General features: G+C 31.4%; 1 protein-coding gene across 1 annotated transcript in view; it reads right to left on the bottom strand.

Moving 5' to 3' along the window:
• Window positions 1-24998, bottom strand: part of side-VII (sidestep VII) — a 160211-nt gene extending 135213 nt beyond the window's left edge. Inside the window, exons 1-2 of the mRNA XM_070638179.1 lie at window positions 24739-24998; window positions 14772-15009 (exon numbers count right to left, since the gene is read on the bottom strand). Of these exons, the coding sequence (XP_070494280.1) occupies window positions 14772-14841 (70 nt within the window). The 5' untranslated portion in view covers window positions 14842-15009; window positions 24739-24998. The remainder of the gene's footprint in view (window positions 1-14771; window positions 15010-24738) is intronic.
• Between the last annotated feature and the right edge of the window lie 443 nt (window positions 24999-25441).

Below are 25441 nucleotides of genomic sequence, written 5' to 3' on the forward strand. Positions count from 1 at the left end.
ATTACAAACAATGTGAATGAGAATAATGGCTGCTTAATGTGAAACAGAAAAAAAATGTTAAAAGTCGTTGAGGTATTGATTGAGTGACTTAAGCGCATTTTTTGCATAGTGATCAGAATTTGATGATGATGATTATTAGTTCCTGAACCTCTGATTCTAAGCTACCAAACAAATCGATAAGCCATTTACTTGATGGCACAGAGCTAATGCTTCAAACTAGAGCTCTCTACGCTGTCTCATTGCTGAAATATCGCGCCTCAGCCAGCCTGCAAACCAGCAAGCCAGCAATTCAGCGAGCCAGCAATTCAGCGAGCCAACAATTCAGCAAGCCAGCAATTCAGCTAGCCATCAATTCAGCAAGCCAACAATTCAGCAAGTCAGCAAGTCAACAATTCAGCAAGCCAGCAAGCCAGTAAGCCAGCAAGACGGCAAGCCAGCAAACCACCAAGCCAGCAAGCCAGCAAGCCATCAATTCAAGCAAATCAGCAAGCCATCAATTCAGCAAAACAACAAGTCAGCAAGCCAGCAAACCAGCAAGCCAACCAGCCAGATAGTCATCCACCCAGCCGATCAAAGTGAAATTATAACCGCCATTCCTTTCAAAAAATCGGCTAAAAAAGTTGTAAAATTTGTGTTTCACGATATCAGATAAATTAGCATCCAATCGAATAAATAAATATCATCCTACTGTCTCGATGGATATTTAAATATGCTTTTTATTATTATTATTGTTATTGTTATTATAGCAACACTTAACTGATTGAAATTGAAAATTTTAATTTATGTTAAATTAATGCCTCGAAATAAAAAAAAAAATAGTGAAATTTTTTATGTTTTTTCAAGTTTTATGTGAGAAATGTTAATATAAATAACAGTGAGCATGAATGGAGTGTGAGTTGTCATGGCAGTTCATCCTCTTCACATACACAGCTATTATTTAATTTATATTCTCAAGTGTTGATATCTTTTTTCACTTTATTTATAAAACTTATGCTGAATTGAAGGCAATAAATTGTCGGTTAAAAAACCAAAAAGTTTTTAATATTAGTTTCTCATAAAATATGAAATTTTCTCTCCTTTTATGATAGAAATAATGAAAGAACAAGAGCTATCGTCTTTTCAATTCATAAATAACAAGAAAAGTGGTGTATATACTCTTAAGTTTTAAGAGCTTTTTCTTTTCAATTTTTTCAACTTTTTTTTATTTCGAAGCAATTTTCTTGAATATTACGCTCTATTGTCTACAATATGCTCTTTTGTCTTCTTATCTATGATTTATTGATGTTGTTATGTTGCTCACAAAACTAGGGAGAGATTTGATAAGTGATTGTAGTTCTTCTCGAGTAATTCTCAAGTTATTTTTGTTAGATATTAGATTTTTGACATGAGAATTTAGATTGAAAAATATTTTGGAATTATTATTATGAATTTTTGTAGGAATTTTGAATTTTTAAGGCTGTATTATTGTCAAAATCAGAGAGAAATATTTGAGAAACAAGCCACAAGACATTATCACAAAACAACTGTCAAATCCTCCTTACTGGAACTAGAATTGGGCAAGTTTTGCCGCTTACAAGTCCATTTTCCATCATTACCATTTGTCGATTTTGTCAATATCAGTGAAAGTCCCTCAGTTGCCATCAAAAAATGTCAGCAACCTGCGAAAAAGGATGGTGGTAATAAATGGAAGGGGTTACCTACGGAAGCCGTGGTTTGGCAGTCTTTTACCTTTTATTTCTAACTGCATCCTAACTCTTACTATTACTTGGAAATAATCTCTAAAGTATATCTAATTTTAACTAGATTACAGTCATTTTTATGCTAAATTATTATTTGTTTACATTAATTCAAATTAAAAACTGTTAACCGATCAACTATTTACTAATCAACTAGTACCCCTTCCTAATTACATTGCCGCGCATAGGGAATGTCAAACTACAGCTCTATATGCCCCTTCCTACGCTACTTTTAAATGTCAAAGATATGATTCAATAATCTAAATGCAAGAATTTATTGAAACCAGTGGTATATTTAGTGGAAGGGAAGGGATTTGGGCTCAATCGCCTCTCAAAAAATATTTTTTGGAAGAGCTTCTTCAAGTTAAAAAAAATCATACCTTCTATTTTTGGATTGTCTTTCTTAAATTTAACAAATTAATGTTGAAAATTCAAATTTTGAAAGATACCTAAAATTCTCAAAAAACCCCCAAAAAATCTCAAATTAAACTTTTAACGGCGCTCCATTCATCAAAAAACTACAAAACAAAATTTGAAATTTTCCATCATTCTTCATCTCATTCAGTTGAGAATGAAAAGCGACTAATTTTTCATTTCATATTCTCATTTTTATTATTTATAATTTTCACATTTTTACTTTTTTTTTTTTGCACAATTCTTCATCATACCCTAATTAGACTAAAAGCTCTTAATAACGTTACAAACAGCAGTGCGAGAGAGAAAAAAAAATTATTATGATATTAGATGGGGTACTTTATGCTACTGCTTATGCTTTGATGCGGTGATAATTATGTTTTTTTGTGTAACATTACGTTATGAGCGCAAGCGGATATTAAATGTAATTTATTTTCAAGAACTATATATGTATGTAGTTCTAGATGATGACGATAATGGTTGACGTTATTTTGTTATTACTTTTTCATGAAATTAAATTATATTCTAGTGTTGCAGGATGTGTTTGTTTATTACTTACATGAAAATTATGTTGTTATGGATATTTTTATATATTAATAAGCACAAGAGCCTGCACAAGAGATTGGGAATTATTTTTAATTTTACTTATTCTTATTCTTAAAGTAGTACTTGCGTCATCAGTTGACAGTTGTTGGTAGGTGGAATGAATTGTTTAGGATCTATATTAGGTAAATTAGATCTAACTCATTTCTGTTTATACCTTATTGTGTGTCAGATTATATTTAGATGATATTTATACTGTTTTGGATTCAAATATTTTGGTTCTTTCAAGCATTTTGTTTACAAATATTTATCATTCTTGACATGTTTTTGATTTTAGAATCATTTTTGGTTAGATTCATTAAGTTTGATTCATTTTTGAAGTCGACTTATTTTGGAGCTTTTCTAGTGTTTTTTGAGTCGACCCAAGCAGGGAATTAGCAAGCAAAGGGTGTTTGACCCCTGAAACCCTTCTAAATACTTCCTTAGTCTGTAGTCAATTTCATTCGACTTCTAGCTCTGTTAATCAGTTTTTAGTTGCATTTACACATTTTCTATCAAAATACAGCAGTGTTGTCCAAATTATGTGCCGCGGTCCGCTAGTGTGTTGCCTAATACTTTGAAAATGCGATGAAACACATAACAAGTGCAATTTTTGTCGTACAATATCACCAAGGTGTCCCGAAGCACAAATAACATTTAACAACTCTGAAATTGACTCCAAATCCCATCAAAAAAGGCTTTAGCAAGGCTTTAGACCAACTAATTTAAAATTCATAATTAACAATAATTCCAAAAAATTATCCCCTTTTAATTTTAAAAAAATCATTTATTTACTCTACATGGTATTAAGTAATTCTAATACAGTACCCAGAATTGAATATACATAATTACATTCTCACACATGATACCTGATTTACCACCCATGAGAGAGAAAAAAAAATTAATTATTCATTCATCAAAAACTTTAATTACTTTTTTGACTCCCCACACAAAATGAGATCACTCAAAATGTTTCATAGTTGTTAAAGTGTTCGGAATCAGAGTTGGTGTATTATGAAGAGTTTAGCGTGAAGTCTTGGTTTGGGTGGATTGTCGAGACGAGTGAATTGAAGACGAGGCTGAGACTTTAAGGAACTACTCGAATTCTCGGTGCTGGTCTTGTGATCTATTATGTTCTAGTCATGTCATTAGAATCAGGAATAGAGCCCAGAATCAAAATCAGTAAGAGAACTAGCAGTAGTCCATTTGAGACAGGCAACATTCAGTTGACAATCTGACAAGCTATTAACATGGCATACCCATGCAAATTCCACAAATATGTGGTTTCTTACTGAACACACGGTCGATTAATCGCCGTCTTTTCAACTCGGTTGTACACTGCTGTTATCGTTCAAAATTCCTTAATTAAACGCAAAGAGAATAAGCATATAGTCTTAATCATCCAGAACTGACGGATTCGATGAAATTTGGCCTTCGGTTACCATAACCATTGTCAAATCGTCCTAAAATCCGATTTTCAGCCATTTCTACGCCATATACTTTCCGTGTCAATTTAAATTCCAACAATCTCAAATTCCACTTTAACCATTCACAACTCAACATGTTGCCAAGTCTGGCAATCAAAATTATGACTCTTTTTTTTGTTTGTTAAAGCTGTAATTAGCCTCAACAAAGGTACTTTTTTTTTGTTTAGGGTTGAACTTTTCAAAAACACACAATTTAAAATAAATTAAATGATCTTAAATGTCAAAGCGTGTGCGTAAAATTCTGGATAAATATAGCTGTAAAATATTTATAAATAATATTTAGGATTTTTTTTTCAACCCTTAAAAGTGAATAAATTAGCTTATATAATACTATGACGTAATCGACACAAAATTGTTGAACATAAATTTGGAAATTCTTAAAAAAATTCAAAAATTACAAAATGATTATTGATGCTGATTTAATGAATTTGTAAACAATTTTTCTACCAGATTCCAACTTTTGTTTACATTTCAGCCTCTGTCGACTTAACCTTAAAGACTGCCTATGGTTTTGGTACCAAAATCTGCTGTTGTTTTAAATCAAAATAATATTTTATAGTCCTTCTGAACAGTTATCATAAACTTTACTATCTAAAGGTCAGACACGAGCTGCAAACAACAAAAATATTAGACAAACTAGAAGAAATAAAAGTTTGACAAAAAATGTCAAGCGGCCCATATCTAGATAGACATAACATCTGAGGATAAACAAGTGTCTTGAGCATCCCCGAGCGACATAATGTGAAGGAGGACTTGTCAAGGAGCTTTTAGGACTCTGTCAAAGGTCATTTAGTAGAACCAAATAGACGCTGCTTCCATTTGACGTCCACATGGCTGCCAAATTGAGGCAGATCCAATTTGGATTCAAATTAAGAGCTCCATGACTGAACATGACATCCACATGTCATGACAAGAGCTTTCAAGTACCTTTAGAAGCTCCATATTCGAGCCCACTTCATTTATGTCACTCGGAACACCATCAGCCTAATAAAATTTCAAATCAACAAAAAAGTAAGCTTATTTCTAAATTTAATTCCAAATCATATTTTCAAGAATAATTTGAGGGTGTCTGTAAATAGCGATAAAATTATTGCCAACATCAAAACACTTGAAACTGTGGAGGTTCATCTCAGAAAATATTTATTTACATAATTCGGAAAAATATGAGAATTTGAATTATGTAAAGTTATTTGGGAATGTTCGTTTGGTCAAGCCGATGCTTGGTACTTGCTATGATGTGAGTGTCCTGACGGACAGTGAGCATACTCACCTAAATGAATGTGCTCATAAGTATCAATATGATTAAGAATGTTCAATTATGTGAACATACTCATTAGCATGTACCTTGTATGTTCAGGGTAATCTACAACGGTTCTCGTCCCAATCCTCGTCCCGAAAAAAATAAGGTATCTGGAATTCGAGAAAGTTTAGCTCCGGGCATCACCAAAACGCTGATATACTATGATTTACTCGTATTGCAACTTAATGGCAAGAGATGCCATGTTCATTCAATACATGTGGACGTTACACCTAAACGGATACGACATACGATCCATGGTATTGCATAAAATTGTTACCGGCACACAGATTGACCACTATTGTTCTGAACCATCAAATAACCTCACAAATCCCACCTTCCTTTAATACATGAACATAATATGCAAACGACCCCATAGACTATCCAACAACTCTCCAAAAAAATATTAAAATGTCATATCCAAACGCATAATTCACTAAGCACCGAGGCCCCGCTTCAAATTCAATTTAATATAATTTATGCGCCAAGAATGTATGCATTATAAATTTTTTTGGATATAAAGTACCTTCTTCTTTTGATGATTATTGACTCATTTATTTATTTATTTATTTCATGCTACTTATCAATATGATGAAGTTATCATCCCTTATGTAACATTCAGAAGGTCCTCAAGCGAAATATAAACGGACGAAATATATTCTTTCTTATTTACTTATTCAACATCTCTTATTGATTTTATATCCGAAAATGTTATGAAAAAAAAATGTTCATCCTAGAGCAGTGGTGGACAAGCTGTAAGATGCGGCACATAACTGTGTCTTTGGAATTTTCGGAACCGTATGCTTATGGAATAATACTGTCGATAGATATAGTATTACGATTACTTCCTTTGCTGGCTGTACAAATCAATTGTGATCCATGACCTCCCTCAGATGCCGCCTAAAACTAGCTCTATCGCCGACTACCGCTTGCCAATTTCTGATTCCAAATGCGATACTATCTCGATCGACAGCTTCCTTCCATGAGTTCTTTGGCCGTCCACGCGATAGTATCACACTTGGGACTCGTAATTGACAAGCGGTAGCCAGCCAACAGGCATGAGGCACCAACTGAGGAGGCCATGGATCACACTTGATCCGTATAGCTAACGAATTAAGTAAGTAAATATGAACCCCTCTTGGAAGGAAGCTGTCGATAGAGATAGTATTGCACTTGGTATGGGATATTGTTAAGCGGTAGCCAGCCATAGGACCAGCTTCAGGCGCCAACTGAGGGAAGTCATGGACCACACTTGATCTGTGCGGCCAGCGAAGTAATTAAGGAAGCATGAACCCCTCTTGGAAGGAAGCTGTCGATAGAGATAGTATTGCATTTGGTATCGGAAATTGGCAAGTGGAAGCCTGCGATAGAGCCAGCTTCAGGCGACTCCTGTGGGAAGTCATGGATCACAACTGATCTGAGCAGTATGCCGTAAGTATGAACCGTATGCCTTGTGCATTTTTGGTTGAAGCTCATGATTTGTGCCTTGAAATATAAAATGTTGCCCACCACTGTCTAAGAGATAGACAGCAGGAGATGGCGGAATATTATTAATTAAATCTAGAGAAAAAAAATGAATGTAAATAAATTTCTTGTTCATTCCATTTCATTTCAAAAAGAATAATTAATTGAAAAAGCAGTTCTCTCGTTTTTTTTTGCCATTCCATTTCCCTTCTATGCTTATGTATTTATATAATTTTTTATAAGAAGAAAATGGAACGAAAACTTTTTTCTCTCCAAAAACTGAAATAAAAAGCTTCAAAGAACATATCTCAAAAATTTTAGCCAAGCCCATATCATTCACAGTATCGTTACTGTTTATGCTGTAAACGCATTTTCTCAAAGGAATTTTTTGTCTTCATCTTTGTCTGTCAGTCTATGTGCATCATGTTGCTTCTTTTGAAGTAATTAGTCTCTTGTGGATGAGAATTTATTTACGGCATTCACTTTGTAGTCATTATAAGCAATGATGATACATTTTGACAAAGTACTGGTTCGGGGAGTCTATGCTGAAGTTTGAAGTCTATCTTTAGCAATTTTTTGGGAGATATTATAGAGTGTAGGTGTTTGCTTTAAGGACTATGAGAGATTTTAAAACATTTTCGAATGCTATAAATTTGACAAGCATACGGAATTGAGTGCTATTAGTTGAGATTCTAATAGATTTTATGTAGGACTAGAACACATTCTCTAAGTTTTGATCTAATTTATCTGCACAAAAGCTATTAATCAGGTTCATTCTATTGATAGTTTATGGGCTTTTTGAATTAGAAGCTAAATGACTGGCATGCTTTATTCTTAAATTTTAATATAATTTGTAGCATTATTCATACTCGAGTTGGACAAAAATACGATATTACTAGTTGATGGCAAGTTAACGTCCAGTTGATGACTGGTTCTAATGTATTTTTATTCACTCAAGATTGCAATCAGAATCGTGTTTCTCAAATTTTTTCAAAAGCGGCACTAAACATACTGAATCACCATTTTGCGATTCATCTGGAGGATTTGGTGACATTTGGGGTTAATCACAAGATTGTTAAGCATTGTTTGAAAGGCACTGAACTAGACAGTTTGGAACCCTGATTCCTCTTTATCAAGAATTTTAAAATTTGTCAATTTTTTGCGTTTAAGATGAGTTCCAGATACATAATCGATCGTCAAAAATTTCCGGCCTGCTCACAACAAATGCAGGCTTAAGCCTGAAAGACAGAAAAGACAGAAAAGACAGACCTGCAGTCTTAAATGCAGAAAATGCAGGCTTACAGCCTTAGACACAGAAAATGCTAGATTGCGATTCTTGGCCGAGCTATAAACTAAACCGATTGACTTCCTCTTATTCAGATCCTCAAAACTTGCACTTCCTTAAATCTCTAAAATCTTCCCAAAAATCCAATTTTCTTCAAATTTTCAACGACACATTCCCTTGATTTCACCAAAAACAGCATTCAAATACCAAAAACACCTTAAAGCACACAAAATTCCATTCCAAGCTTTAAGCCTCCATTTTAGTCACCAATGAAAATGGCTGACAATGATTAAATACACCTCCATTCATGCTCCATTCATTACTCAAAACTTCAAAGCATTTTATCATTATGTTTTTGTGTGCCGCATAAAATTTCATAATATTAATTTTATTCCCCAGAAATGCGCTAGAGATAAAGTTTTTTGTGTTTCATTCCTTAAAGAAAATCTGTCGCTTAATTTTCATCCTTATGAATGTAAGCCTCTGTTCATAAATAAATGATAAGGTTATTATCCGAAAAAGAAGAAAAATTTCCACTTTTGTAGATTGAGCGAGGAAAAAAATGATGTCAATGGCAGTGGAACAGAAGAAGTTGTGATTTTAAGCTTAAGTGAAAGGACGAGCAAGAGCAAGCAACATGTAGTTCCATCCATTCATCTTATTTTTCATTCTTAAAAACTTTTTTTCTATTTTTTCACAATTTTTTTTAGGTGAGAACAATAAAAAGTTTTCCGTTCCGCGATAATCATCGATAAATACGACAGAGAAAGTATTCGAAGAAGAAAGCAAGCATGTTGAGCACTAAAAACGCATTTTCATTGCTATTCAGAGAATTTGATGAATTTATTGTGTGAATTATGATACAAAAAAAAATAATATCGTTTGAGACCCATTAAAAGCTGGTGACAATGGCCTCGAGTTATGTTAATGTTGTCATAAAAATCTTAAAGGCTTCACATGACGGAATGCTTTTTTCGGTCTGGCTTGACTCAGCTTGTGAGAATGTCGTTTGAGTCATCAGAATTTTTCGTTTTTTATGGTATAGGATGTGAGAATTATGTGCACAGGGTGTCTATAGTCACTCAAGTGTATTATTATTTAAATAGAAAATTATTATTATTTTGTGTTACTTTGTATTAGCTTACGTGAACACAACTGTGAGGTCAAAATAGGATTGTCGGCTGAGTTCAACCTTTAGGATTACTCACAAGCATTGCCGCCAAGAGGCATTTTGTGAAAAAATTATAAAAATTCTAATAAAAACTAGTATTGTAGACCTCATAGAAGGAATGCATTTGATGTTGGGAATTTTCAATTGATGGCCTACAATAGAGCCAACTTCAAATGGCATCTAAAGGAGATCATGGATCACAACTGATCTGTTATGTTATTGTAGGAAAATTGTAACCTATATGAATTGTAGGAAAATTGTAACCTATTTGAAGAAAAATATCCGGATATAAAAATTCCGAGTAGACAAAAATACGTTATATCCAGTTAAAGTCAGGTTAATGTCCAGTTAATGACTAGATAGACATGAAGTGAACGATAACTTGCAATTAACTACCTATAGTGTATTTTTGTCTATTTAATAAGTCAGTAGATCAGAAGTCTAAATATTCTGACGCATTATTGGATAAATAATGAACACGTTTCCCAGAATGTATAAATTGAATAATTCAGTACCTTGCTGACTAAAGAATAGCATTAAGCAGATTTTAGTATGAATTTGACATGATTCTAGTTCAACATCACATTCTATAGCATTTTTGCAACCTTTACTGTCCAAATTATATTCCTATTACTAGTCGCTAGCCTTGCAAATCAAATCAGATTACTGTCCTCTCTTAGATGACTCCTTATTGACTCCTTTTGACTCTGCTTCAGTTGTATTGTTCAAACTGGCCCAATCTCCCGAATAACAGGAGCAGGTTAAGCGATCCAAAATCCGACACCAGGCTGACGTGACTCTGGCTTCAACTAAAATTCAAATTCAGCATCTATTCAGAAGGATCTCGTCCGAATTTTGATCGATTATCCTATATCTGCTATTCAGGACATTATCGTCAATATTAAATTCCAATAAGCCACCAAGTAAATTTTATGATTCCATAAATTCACATCACAGCCTGACAAATTACATCCAACCCAACCCGGTTTCCAATAAAAAAGAGCTACGAGTAAAAAAAATTCAATAAATATATTCTTAAAGGAAGGAATATTAGCATTGTTATACAATTTGTCTGTCCCTATAAATAGTTTTTCATATAAATATTTCCATTATTATCCAATATAGAAAAAAGCTGTTCAGAATTGATTCCGTAATACTTGACATAATCATGTATTCAATGTACAATAATGGCAAATCATATTGTATGATTGAAAAATATCTTCATAACAATGTTTGAATTGAAACTGAAATTCTTGAATAAATAATAAAGAGCGACTACATATTTTTATAGATTTCTAAGGAATTACAGTCATTGCTTGTGCTTCTCATTATTTCCAATATTAAAAATATATAAAAAAAATTCTCTCTTTTTATAGAACCACGTCAAAAAATATTTACGGACAAAAGGAATATTTTAATGGAAAAATTTATAATGATAAGCTCGACTGTGGGAAAAATTATGTGACAATTTGAGCAAATTTAGGTTTCATTAGTACACAACAATGGACAATACACGAATTTATTTCCCTCACATTTATATTTTGCATGAAACAATTTTTATTATAAATTATTCAGTATCGTATTTAACGATACGACAGCTATGACAGTTTCTCGAATGCATATGATTATTATTAAGCCCACTCATATCAATACAGAATATCTTTCTTTTTTTCTTATATATAGAAATTTCGTGAAGAGTCAATTTAATACAGAATATTTTGTATGGAAATATTCAAAAATTCATATTTTGCAGTGGTTCTAATGCTGTGTAATGTGGAACATTAGAATGTGCTCATATCTTCTTAGATATACACACAGATAAGCACAGTAAACCACATTTCTAGGGATCCAATTCAAGACCACAGTGCTTCTGATACTTGATGCAAAATTCGAATATGGTTCAAAGCCAGAGTCATCACGGACAGGTCCCAGATTTTGAATCGCTTAACCTCTTGTGTTATTCAAACAATTGGACCAGTTTGAACAATACAAGTGATATAGACAGGATTAGAAGGATTAATTAGACACAAACATGTCAGAACTGAATTTCAAATTCCGATCGTAGGGTCGCGTTACGTTTTTGACGATTAAGCCAATCCAGAGTCTTGGTGAGAGTCAAAAGTCGATCTAGTGGTGCATTTTTGAATCAGTTAGCCGATTTGTCTTGTTCTAAAACATTTTAGCATTAAACTTGCATATTTCGGAACATAATTTGAAAAGCTCGAATCTATACGGTGATATATTTGAGTTAAACTAGGAATATATGAATCATACTTTGGGTACAGTCCTACTGTACCAAAACAATATCCTAGAATAGACACAAGGATCAGACCCTTGACTTATCAGTGCTATCCTTCAATATGTTAAATTCTAAACAATCCAAACCCTGTGGACAGCTCATCATAATGTCCAGTTAATAAATAGACATTGAGTCGATATTTTCTTCGTAAATTTCCATAAAATATGTCATTAGTCGGTCTTAGGTCTAGTTATTAACTAGACATTATGTTAATTGTCCACTCAGTAAAATGGAGATTGATGTTTCATACTTATTATAATCATCAGACCAGCTTCAAACTCAATATCGACCAATATCCAAAAAAACATTTACGAACCACTGCCTAACGCCTCTTCGAAGAGAAAATCGAAAATCAAAATGCAAATTTCATTATAAGTCGCTTATAAAATTATCTGATAAAAATCAAAAAAGATAGTCAATGAATTCATAATAAGAGCGTAGACAATATAAACAGTGATGTTTTTAATATAATAAGATTTCATGAGCGTCACCACTGAGCATATAATGAGTCTATTTATATAAATTTCATGTTAACATCGAAATAATTTATTTAAATTGGAAAATTGTCATGTGAAAGTTTTTTTTTTCGAGCTCCTTGATTGAACAGCAAATAATGATAGTTTAATGATTGAGGCTCAAAGCGATGTTTGACACGACTAAAGTGTTTATTTAAAGCAAAATATTGAACATTTTCAAAAAGGCCCTCAATCCCCACCCAATACACTTGCTAATGACTTTTTAACGCTTTATACGGAAACGACTTTCAGTTTCCAACCCCAAAAACATTCTAAAAGTCGCGATAAATCCACAGTTTAAAGGAGTTCCTCTTTTAAATAAATCAAAAAGTCGATGATTTTGTCATCAATCAAAGTGAAAAATTAAAGATTTAAAAACTTTTTTTTACTAACTTAAAAGTAAGCATTATGCACTCAATTGCTATGTAATTTGGAATAATGATATTCAATGTGTACATAAGATTGCAGTTAGAATGGAAAGAGCTTATAATAAAATCAATGTAAAGAGAATAAAACGTGATTCAGATTTCTTTTTTTCTTTTACAAATTTAAAATTCAATAGTTTCAAAGAAGTTTGTTGGTATTGGAAAGTTTTGTTTGCATTTTTTAAATGGTTTAGTCTGGTTTAGTCAGTTCAATGGAATTATTGAATTTTTAGTGACAATATTTGGATAGATTTAAATGGGAATTTTGGATTGTTGAGGTAAAATAAGGTTGAAATTTGATGTTTGGATAGTCAAAGATAGTCTTTGAGTTAATGAAGATTGTAAGGCTTGGTTCGATTCTTACTTGTTCAACTTAGCATATCAGGCACTCATTTACCATATTCTTCAATTTTCATAGATCAAATGATAATCCAGAATTGCACAAATCGGGTTAATTGATCAAAAATCCAGACTTTGACAAAGGTCGAGGTTGACTCTGTCTCGAGCCAAAATCAATTTAAATCCAGCACCATGCCATAGTCATTCAGTCAAAATCGATTACCCAACTTGTGGTTTTCCCGAATTCAATCCAAAAATTCCCACTAAAATTCCAAATCACTCCAATATTTTCCATATTTGACAGTCTATAGACAAACTTTCAAAATCTAAAATTAATATTTACTTTACAAACCAATTTTCATTGCTTGTAGAAACTTGATAATTTAAATTAATTTTCAAACACACAAAATCAGCACGTTTACTGAATTCATTCATAATAAATAAACCCCATCCATAAGGTTATCATATGATGAGGAAATTTGATACTTTAAAAATAAAAAATTCACATCCATTTTGGCTTCAATTCAATTTTTTAAAAATGATTCTCATTCCATTCGAACATTAAAGTTCACTCAAAGTCCTTTGATCTCATGCTGTGCTATTAAAAAATTATTTTTTACATTTTTTTTATTACCAAATTGATCGAAAAATAATACATATTTTATAGATAGAGAATCTCTCTTTTTTTTCATGATGAGCAGCAGGAAAATTCCAAGAATTTATTCGACTGAATAAAGGCAGAAAGCCAAAATAAATAAATTAATGGAATATTTGTGAACATAAAAATGTACATGATTTTAAACACTCGTGGAAAAAGTTTGAAAAAATGCTTTAAAATGATTTTAAAATTCAATTTGAAAAATATTTTTAAAATTTAATTAGAAAAATATTTTTAAAATCAACTTGCAAAATATGTTTAAAATTCAATTTGAAAAATATTTTTAAAATTCAATTTGAAATATATTTTAAAGTTCAATTTTAAATCTATTTGATAAATATTTTTAGAATCAAATTGAAAACTATTTTTAAAATCAATTTAATTTGGAAAATATTTTAAAATTCAAAACTTGATTTTAAAAATTTAATTCATTTTTATAATCTAAATAAAGAATTTGTCAATCAAATTTGCAATGTTCGATGGCCCAGACGACAAAGTATAAATTGATTATGAAAACACGAGTTCGATTCTCATTCCGACCAACTGTATTACATACAAGGCTCTTGAAATGTTTGAGTTTCGAGTTTTTTTTTTAAATTTTTCAATTTTTTTTTAATTTTAATTTTTAATTTCATTTCATTTTTATAGTTTACATTTTTTTTTTGAAATTTTCAGTTTTTTTTTTCAGTGCTTTTTTTTTCATTTTTTTTTAAAAATTTTCAAATTTTGTAAAATTTTAAATTTTTGTAAAATTTTCAATTTTTTAAAAGTTCTCAAATTTTTTAAATTTTTAAATAAATTTTATTTTTTTAAACTCATTACCATTCCAAACAGTATTTAAAAATTCAAAAAATTTAAAAATATTTTTCAAAAATTTAAAAAAGCTTTTAAATTCACAATTTTAATTAAATTTTTTAAAATTTTCCATACAATTTTTAAAAACAATTTTCAACATTTTTCCCACAAGTGCTTGAATATCAATTATTAATCATGTGAATTTCAGTATCCCAAAAATAGCCCCAGCCACTCTCAAAAATCCATTTAAACATTCACTCAGTGTCTACATTTACAAAACTATTAAACTAATATTATTGCTTACCGTCTTTAACGCTTGTCGAGATATCCACAATAATCATAAAAAGATAGTACACTCTAATAAAACCCATCATATTCCTGATGTGTTTGCTCCAACAGACCTCACATCTGTTTTTTTACTTCTTAAACTTTCATACACTTTTCTTGATTTTTTTACTCCTTTTTTTTTTTGTTAACAATTTTTTATTATTTTTTATTTTTTATTAAAACTCTCTTTATAGTTCCTCAAATGTAATCACTTTCTTTTTTTTAATTCTTAGGATATTATTATGATTATTACAATACATTTCTTAACATCTTCATCTTCACCACTACTCGCCTTCCCATTATACTTCACAGCAGAGATAGAGGAAGAGAAACAGGAATTAAAATTAATAATAATGATGATATTATATGATAATAAAATGTGTGTATATATATTTTTGGCTATACAGTAATGAAAGTGCTCTGTTATAGTCGCAATGCAAAAAAAAAAGAAAAATTATCAAGGGAGATGAAGCTCCAACTCAGCTATTTTGTGTATTTAATGGAAAGATCAATATTTGAGTATCCTAATAGTTTGCCAACAATTCCGTAACGGAACTATATGATAGCTTTACTGTCTGATTTAATTGTATAGCTATCGTCTTTTTTTTGGATATGACTCTTCAGAAGTTGACTTCTTCCATTCAAAAATTCAATGAATTTTAAATGTACTTGAGAGCATGAATATATCCGAAGCTTAAAATTGCCAGAAGCATCTGTGCATGGTCTTGTTGCAAAAATCTGACATACAAATGTCTTGACGAAAAATAATCTGAATAAAACAAAACATCACAATTATCATAATAGTACGGGGGAATGGTGGTGTATGAATTTAGGGCAATGTGCTGAATTCTACAATTATTAAAATAATGAAATATATTTTTTAATTATTTTTTCAAGTCACTAGGGATTGTTAATTGAGGACGAGGAATTTTGTGGTGTCCAGAAATTAAGAATGTGATCTAGTTATTGTTTTTGGGGAGAATAAGCTTTTATGGGGTCATGTTTAAAGGTTCTTGAGACTAGATTTGAATACTTCAGGATCGTTTCAAGCTAAAGAATCTGCTAATCCATTTAAAACCCTTAGTCATGTGATCTTGTAGCTTAAAACATATTCAGAGGTGCTTTTCAATTTTTTATACCAAATTAGTTGCAAATTATTCATGAATTCTCAAAAGAATTGGTGATTTTGACTGCTTTTTGGATAAAAACCCAAGATGTTATGTCTATTTCAGCCCAAGACGTTATGTCTATTTGAGGGCAAGTAAATGTCTCTAACGTATTTTTGATCACTAAGGAAATAGAGGACTATGTAGTCGGATTAAAGAGAAATCTTGGGAATCGAACAATATGTAAGCGACTCTGCCGGTTTAATTGTAAGGCATCTGTAGTCGAAGGGTTAGACAACAAGGTCGAATATCTGTAATCCTATATTGAAAGGACAAGGGTTCGATTCCCACCATAGGCCTGATTTCTCAATTCTTACATTGAGTGTTGCATAAGGGTTTTCAATCGACAGATCCAGAGTTGCAAAACAGGCACCTTTGACAGGCAATATTCGTACAAATCTTTAAAATGAATTTCTAAGAATTTGAATTATTAAGAATTTGTACAGTTTTGCCTGTCACAGGTTCCTGTTTTGCAACTCTGGACAGATCAAATTGTATATCATCCCAGGATCAATCCAGGGATTCCAGGAAATGCTGATCCTGAGATCAAAATCCTTAATGCATTACAACAATAATTAGCACAACTCTTATTGACTATTCTAGACTATCCTAGGACGTCCCAGAAAATTCTGGAGCTGTTGATACAACAAGGATTAGCACACTTTGTTGTAACTGTCCTAGAACAAAGACAGTTATAAAAACAGATGGACAATGCCACTTTTTGAATCAATTGAGGATTTTTTGAATAAAATTGAAGTCATATGACAAGAAATTCCATCAACAGAGGAGTCAAACCCTCCCAAACACCAAGATTTCATCTGTTAACATATTAATAGCAACCCCTGTAGTGCACAAGAATCAATATACGTGAATAATTTATATTGAGTTTCATCTCCTTGAATAAAATATCCAACATTGAACCATAAAAAGAGCATTTTTCACTTAATCCGAAAAGAAAAGTTTTTATGCTGCATAGCTTTATATACATTTTTTTTTCCAAGTGACATACACACACAAAAAAAAATAGTCATAGTGGAAGAATGAAATGAAATGTAAATTGCATTTTTCACTTTAAAAGCATTATTATTATCGTTATCACACTTTTTACACTCATTTCAATTTCTCGGGGATGTGATGTGATGTGGGGGGATATTCAAGTTGGATATGAATATCAAGTCATGTAGATGCATTGCAATGCAAAACTCCACCCCCATGGACTCTTATCATTTTTACTGTTATTATTATACTTATTATTATGATGATGCATTGAAGATATGTCATTTTTCCATGCTCAATTATTTTCCTACCCATCTATTTCCCCGACATAGATATTTACGTATATTTAAGAGTCTAGCTATATACATACGATGACGAAAAAGAAGAAATGGAAGTACTTAGTATACATGCATTTTGAGGTATTGAAGAACAATATTATACCATGAATGGAATGGGGAAATATCAAGCAATGTCAGCTACTTATGCAGAAGCATTCAAGCACCGTAATGCTCTCAACTAACCATACATATATATATGTATGTTTATTGTATATTTTACTACTTATTAGTCGAGATGAGCGTAGTGAGGATGAGATATATAAATGTGGATTAGAAGTAACCAAAAATAGCTCCACAGAGACAACCCCGACATACAATCAAAATGGGTTAGTCATGTAGCAAAATCAGCAAAATAAAATATATATCTCTTCAAATCTCGACGCCAATTTATCTCTTCAAGAAGAAACAAAAGTCTGTGTATCTGTGTCTCTAAATCACTTTTTATTTTGTGGATATGTGAACATGCATGTGTACAAAACGTATTCTGTACCAATTTTATGAGCATCAATTAAATGAAAATCCTGATTAATAATTTAAAGCTTAACCGGAATCCTTTTTCAAAAAAATAATTTCAGTGCTTCCTTTTTTTCTCACACCCCAAAAAAATGGAACCTCTTGTTCGCAACATTTTGTATGTTTTCTTTTCCATCCTACATAGCCTTTCTGCTGCTGTGTATCATTTCTGGGGAGAGGGACGGCGCTTATGTTACTCATTTTCCATTCATCCATTCCGCATCACTATATACAATACTATATTCAACTTTTTATTTTTTTTTGTTCCTCGTATGCTGCTTTATTTTTTATTTTTTCATTCACTCGTGCATCTCGCTTGATCGGAAAATTAATTAAAAAAATTTCCATACTTGACCGAGTCATGATTTTTATAATTGAAGCAATAAAGTTAATGGAAAGTCTCTTTTAATTTAAAAAAAATAATAATAATAATAACATTTCCTGCCTCTTTTTTATGAATAATTTTTTCTACTAAATGCTTAAAAAAGTATTAAAAAAAAATCGGAACAGAAAATTTGCATTAATTTTTTTTTCACTCTTTTTATGTATGCGAAAAAAGCGGCGAAAGAAAAAATTGCAAAAAATATATAAAACCCGAGTGACACAAGTGAAGAAGGGTTCGTCATGGAGGTTTTAAGGCTCCTCAAGACCTCTTTTACTATACCAAATGGAAGTAGCTTTCATATGGAGGCCAAATGGCGTTCATATGGCTGCCAAACAGAGTTCATGGCTTCCAAATGACGTGATCATATAACTGCCAAACGGAGACCAAATGGAAGTTCATATGGCTGCCAAACGGAGACCAAATGGAAGTTCATATGGCTGCCAAACGGAGACCAAATGGAAGTTCATATGGCTGCCAAACGGAGACCAAATGGAAGTTCATATGGCTGCCAAACGGAGACCAAATGGAAGTTCATATGGCTGCCAACGAAAAGACCAAATGGCGTTCATATGGCTGCCAAACGGAGGTCAAATGACGTTCATATGGCTGCCAAACAGACTGTATTATTAAAGATTTAGGGGTAACTCTGTAGCTTTAAATGCTCGTTGCGGACCCTTTTTCATTTGCGTCGCTCGGTATATTGTGCATTAAAATGAAGAAATTCGTGGATAATTTTAAAAATACATAAAATAAATGAGTAATGATTTCCTCAGTCGGGTGGGGGAAATATAAAAGTCATAAAGTTATGCACGAAACTGTCAAAATAAGCTTTCACACACAATATTCATTTTAAAACTATTAATTAAACACCTTTTTAACTTTTCGTGATTTCAACAGAACTTGAGCATAATTTGGCTCAAAGCTAAAATCACAAATTTTAATTAAAGTTCTAAAATTTCACAAAAAAACACCCCGTGAGCATCAAAATGGAAAATTTCTGAGGAATTCTTTGTTGATTACAAAATTTTTCGCAATCAAAATTGTTTGAATAAAATTTGTAAAGGATTGAGGCATATGGATTTAAATATCATTTTGGTTACCATGCATGTACGTTTATTACTTTTCATTTAATTTTAATTACTTTTTAAATAATGTAAGAAATTTCGGTCTCGTTTTATTTTGAGATTGTCGTATTATAAATGAATGTTGTGAATGTCGTATGGATGTACGTCATATTATAAATATGATATTGTGTATTTAAATGTAATTTGAACAGCACTAGTCGGTTAATCGACCCAAAATCCGGTAACGAGTCAGAGTCACACCGGAAAAACTGAATTAATTGTTAAAAATGAATCGGATTTTTTGATTATTCATTTGCAATATTATTGCGATAATTTTTGAATTTTATGAAGCTTTCGAACATTGATTTCAACATTATTTTTAAAGCTTTGACTTTTTCCGGTCATTTTGATATCAAACTTTCTACAAAAAATCCTAATTTAAATTCAAATTCACTAAATTCACCCAAAAATCGACTAAATTATCACAAAATAAGCCCACAACCCCCCATCAACAAAGGAAGCACCGCCGATAAGGAAGCTCAATATCTCCAAAACCTTGACACATCCTTGGAAATATAAAAAGGAAAAATGACTTTTCTACGTTACTTTTCGCGCTAAATTTTGTCCGAAAGGATATCCAATGCTCGATTGGAAACGGAAACATTATCGTAATACATTCATTTGTCAGGACATGGTTTGTAAACGAATCATTAATTTTTCGGTATATTTATATCTTAATTAATGCATAACTGAATGTCGATTCACTTTGTGTTAATTTATGTGCTTGTAAATTTTTGGTGGGAAAATGCGATTAATTTGAAGTGGTTTGTTGTGATTTTTAATGTCTGGGAGGAAGTTGGATTGTTTATTTTGAAGTTTTGAAATTTAGAAAATAAAAATAAATTTTTGAAAAAATCTTGAGAACAATTTGAAATTTTTAAAAGTTTGAAATTGAAAATTCAAAGAAAAATTAAAATTTGAATAAATTTTAAAAATTAAACAATTTCAAAAATTTGAAATTAGAAATTTGAAAGAATTTAAAGTTTGATCAGATTTAAAATTTGAAAATTTAAAATTTTGAAAAGAAAAATTTAAAATTTGAACAAATTTAAAATTTGAACAAATTTAAAAATTTGAACAAATTTAAAATATTGAAAATTTAAATTTTTGAAAAATTTAAAAAAGAATTTAAAAGTTTGAAGAATTTTAAAATTTTGAATAATTTTAAAATTTAGAAGAAATTTGAAAAAATTTTAAAACTTTGAAATAAAATTGTATTAAAATTTTTTAAATCTCCAAGAAAATTAAAAAATTTGAGTGTTATTTTTTTAAATTGATATATAGACAAATTGAATTTTAAATAATTGAAGAAAATAAAAAAGTAAATTAACTTAAAACAATTTAAAAAAGTAAATAAGATCAAATTTCGTTTAAAATTATGCAGAAAATCAAAAAATAATTTAATAAAATTTAAATGAATTTCAAATATGAATAAAATTTGTCCATAACTTTTCCCAAAAAATAAAAATCCGATAACCAATCCACATAGCTGAATTATTTTTACAAATTCAATTTTCCGTTGATTAAAACTTCATTATTATTCATACAAAACAACTGCAAATAAACATCAAATCAATTTAAAAGCACTAAATTGATATATTCAATTTTCTGACATAAAATCCAGACATATCATGCATATTGGACATATATAATTTGAAATTCTAAAGGACATTTTAATATTTCTATTAAAAAATTTACAGATACGACATACAGAAGTCAATTGAAAATTGCACATTCATTTGCAATCGTTTCAAATTTCCACGAATTGCCGCATAGTCGAATAGTAAAAAATTTTCTAATTCAAAATCAATTTCCGTTGAATGCAGGAATTTTGTTGTCATTACTTGAGCTATAATAATTTATGTTAATTAATAATTTAAATGTAAATTAATAATTTCGTATTGATACTGCATTATTCATGTCTCGTGCCTATTGAGTTCGATTATTTATTAATGAAATAGTATCTTGTGACTTAATTTAGATGTTTAATGTCTTATTGGGGAAATGATTTGAACTTTTTTTTTTTTTTTTTGACGAGTTGCTTCCGAAATATTCTTCATATTTTTTCTTGAACATTTTAATGGTATTTAGATGGAATTTTTTTTTCAAGGATAAATTCCTTCGTCATCTCCACAAATTAAATCATAGCTTGTCGATGTGATTTTGACCATGATTTTTAAAATAACTGAAGCAGGTAGGAATCCTTTTGGTATGGTTGTAGAGTTGGAAATTGACTTGGAATGGGGACTGCAAGATGCGAAAGGAACAGTCCTGTAAGTAACAACAATTTGGTTAATTGTTATAAGATCTAGAATCAAGTTGGTGTGGCTCTGTCATGCTGCCTGATTCAAGATGAATCCGGTTCTAAGTCAGAATCACTCTAACTTGGGGTGGAACTTGATGTTCTATTAGGCAATTTATTATTCAACGCGATCGCAGCTATGGATTAAGGTCTGAGAAGCTAATTTATTTTTAAGCTATTCAGCAGTGTTGCACTTAGTATTAGAAATTGACAAACTTAAGCCAGTGATAGAGCCAGCTTCAGGAATCATCTGAAGCAGGACATGAATCAAAATTGATCAGTTAAGCGAGTGAAGTAAATTAGAAAGTAAGATCTTGAAGTTGACTCAATTTTTACTTGGATTCTAATCGATTTTTGCATATGAAATCTAAGTCTACTTCTTACTCTTGTCAAGGATTGAAAGACATAAGCATTTGTGGGAATTCCTGTCTTGGTACCGTCTTAAGTGCCGAAAGTCTTTGGGGATCGTTAAATTGTGGAAGTCTAGTGGGAATTTAGTCAAAAATTCTAGAAATCTGCGGTATATTTTGATGATTTTAGACAACGCTCATGGACATTTTCACAAAATATTCTTCAAGAAAATCACCTTGGAGTGCTTCTGACCCCACAAGTCCCCTCTAAATACACACTTTATCCAACCATCCCCTACAGGAACAATCCTAGACACAATCCCACAGGCACCATCCCAACAGACAAAGACCGCTTTTAGGTATTGTTGAAGAACTTCTATAGCCTAAAAGCATGCTAAAAGCATGCATTTGCATATTTTAGATCGTTGTCCAAGACATTCCAAAAACCTCCATCACTAGCAACACCTCAATTTCCTTCCTCAACCGGCAAATGATAAACAACTTTTTAAAACACTTTTTTTTCTTTCTCACTCAACAGAAAATTCCTTTTCCTTTTTTTTTCGTCATATTCAACATAAATAAGTTTCAAACCAGTTGAAATGAGATTCTCATTAACAAATATAAAACTTTTCATTCTCATTTATGCAAAGAAAATTCCTTAATCCTAAATTGCGAGCCTTTTTAGCACTTCACTTTCCATTAAAGAAATTAAAATATTTGCAAAAAAACTTTACATTATTAATTCATTTTGGAGATTTTGAATGGTCCAGCAGCTTATGATTGTGTACCAAAAAGAATCCACATTGAATATGAAAATTTCCGCTTGGCCGTAAGTTGATAAAAGTATGGAAATTATCATCATCATAATTGTTGTTGTGAGAACAAGTAAAATTCATTATACAAAGAGTATGCATAAGAAGAGAAGAAAAAGGGATGAAATTCTTTGTCGGTTGTGCTCTCAAAAATTAAAAAATTATATATATATTTTTTTAGAAATTTACGCTTTGCTTATTTGTGAACAGAGTTGTGGATTGAGATTTTGAGGAAGCTGTCAATAAGATGTGGGAAATTAAAGAATAGAGCCAGCTTCAGGCGACTCCTGTGGGAGATGATGGATCTTAACTGATCTGTACGATCAGCGAAGTAAGTAAGTAAATAAGTAAGTATAGGCCTTGAAGAAGCAACGAACTCTGGGGTTTATGTTAATACAAATGGACTATAATGGAGTTTCCAGAGCTTGAACTCGACTCGGATTTTGGATGGAAAATTCTACTTGACCAAATAATATTTGGGTCGATTCGAGCGCTGATAATTATCATGTAAATCATCATCAACGGTAAAGATATATGTCTAAAAACCTTCAGAGTAGAATAATAGTTTAAATTGACATTCTGTCAAACACTTCAAACAACCCTGATAGGTTTGTAATTTGAACCGCTGAGCTCTTACCGAAAATTGGAAGCCACGAGTTCGATTCTCGTTCGAAACAAGTTGTTGAAAGGGTGTCTTTTATCTACTAAACAGTGATGAGATCGAGACCTAGTTCTGGTCTATCGAGATTACAAGAAAGTCTCGGTATCGGGTAACCTCAATCAAAACTGGTTGGTACGATCATTAAAGGAAGTAGAGAACAGATGCCGAGTTAATTTTGTTCAACAACTATTTGACTAAGTTGCATCTGTCGTATTTGTCTCAAATAAGCTTAAACAAAGAAAGTACGTAGATGCCGGTGTAATTCTGGAATTGAGCCAGATTTAAAGCAAATTTAGCATAACAGTCTAGTTCAAACTGTGAGTTGTGGCTCAAAAAACACCATGAACCGTATGCCGAATGCATTTCGGTCAGGAATCAACACCAAATCTATGCCTTGGCGCAAAGAAATTTTGAACAACACTGCGATAGAGTCACGTCAGCCTGGTGCCGAATTTTGGATTGATTTTGGATAAATTAGTCGACATGTGCTATTCGGTCTAGTTTAATAAGACTGAAACAATGATTTTTAACGAGATCAACAATGCCTCTTCCTTTCACATCATGTAAAAGCACTTCACATCACTTAGATACGTACATTATTATTTAAGGCAATGCCAACATAATCACAAGCATTACCATCTCCTTTAACTATGTACCATTCTGACAACTCTGTTCTTAAATTTAAACAAAAAAAAATACAATAACGAGTGAAAGAAAAACAGAGTGAAATTATATACAATGAGATAATGTACAATACGTGAAAGTGAAGAAAAAAAGGATAAGTATGAAGCACAAAAAAATCCATATAGAATGTTAAACAGGTTATTAAGAGCTTTTTCTGTATTTTTTCTTCCTTAAAAAATTCATGATTTAATTAAATTTTTAATGTAAAATTCTTCGAGACATCCACCCACACCCCAACACACATATCTTATGATGAATATACAAAAAAAAAAACTTGAGACACAAGACACAAAAATATATATAATCTCAATCAGGTCTCTCTCTTGTGTATATGAGAGGTAATACACATTATACCCGAAAAAAAAAAATTATTCTTCTTCTTGTTCCATTTTTCAGATAAATTTTACATGCATAATTCACAAGGATTAGTATATCACAAATCCAGTAAGATGCTCCACCGAGAAATTGCAATGCCTTTATTATTCCTGCAATTTACATTTCTTATTTTCTTGTTGTCCACATAAATTTTCACTTGAAAAATTGCAAATTGTTATTATTTTTTTTTAACAATTTTTTTTGTTATCTTTTAGATAAAAACTAAGACAATTCATACTTTAAGCCTTATTTACCACTTTTCACATTCATTATTCATTTGCATGATGTAAATAGTGCTCCATAAAACGTGTAATCATTTCTCAAAACACTTTAATTTTCCATTTCTTTTCACACAAATTTATTCAAAAAAACTTTACAAATTTTTTTTTTCTTCTCATTTGCTTCCTCCTTTTTTTTATGCTGTGTGCTCTCAATTCTGTGTGTATTATTTTTTTTCTTTTTTTTTTTGTTATCCGTACGACGCGACTATGTAACACGTCTGATTACCGAAATTGTACTACTAAAACTAAGTGAAAATAATGCAATTGGGAGTCACAACCCCACCTTGCCGATGTAAAAATATGGAAGTCTTTCCAGGAATGTTTGTGGGTAGATTATGCAATCATGTTCCAATGCGCTTGCTCATTGCGCGTGGGAAATCCTTTTTTCGTGAGCGAGAAAATTGAGAGCAAGGAATAAAAAAAAGTGGCCGAAAAATGTGTGTGTTTTGTTTGTAATGCAATGTCACATGATGATGATGCTGGATGATGCTGATGATGGTTATGGGAAAGTATGTAGGAATAGTAATGTGATGGAATTTTGAACTCTGACACATTTGCTTGTGCCCGTTGTAACATTATATTATTATACATATGTTGTTATGTCCATACACAGGAATTTTTGGTGTGCTTCCTACCCCCGTGAACTGTGATGGGTTAAAT

The sequence above is a fragment of the Chironomus tepperi genome, unplaced genomic scaffold, assembly GCF_022539635.2.
Source record: "Chironomus tepperi strain 1889 unplaced genomic scaffold, CSIRO-AGI_Ctep_v1 contig_171, whole genome shotgun sequence".
In the NCBI taxonomy this organism is placed as follows: domain Eukaryota; kingdom Metazoa; phylum Arthropoda; class Insecta; order Diptera; family Chironomidae; genus Chironomus; species Chironomus tepperi.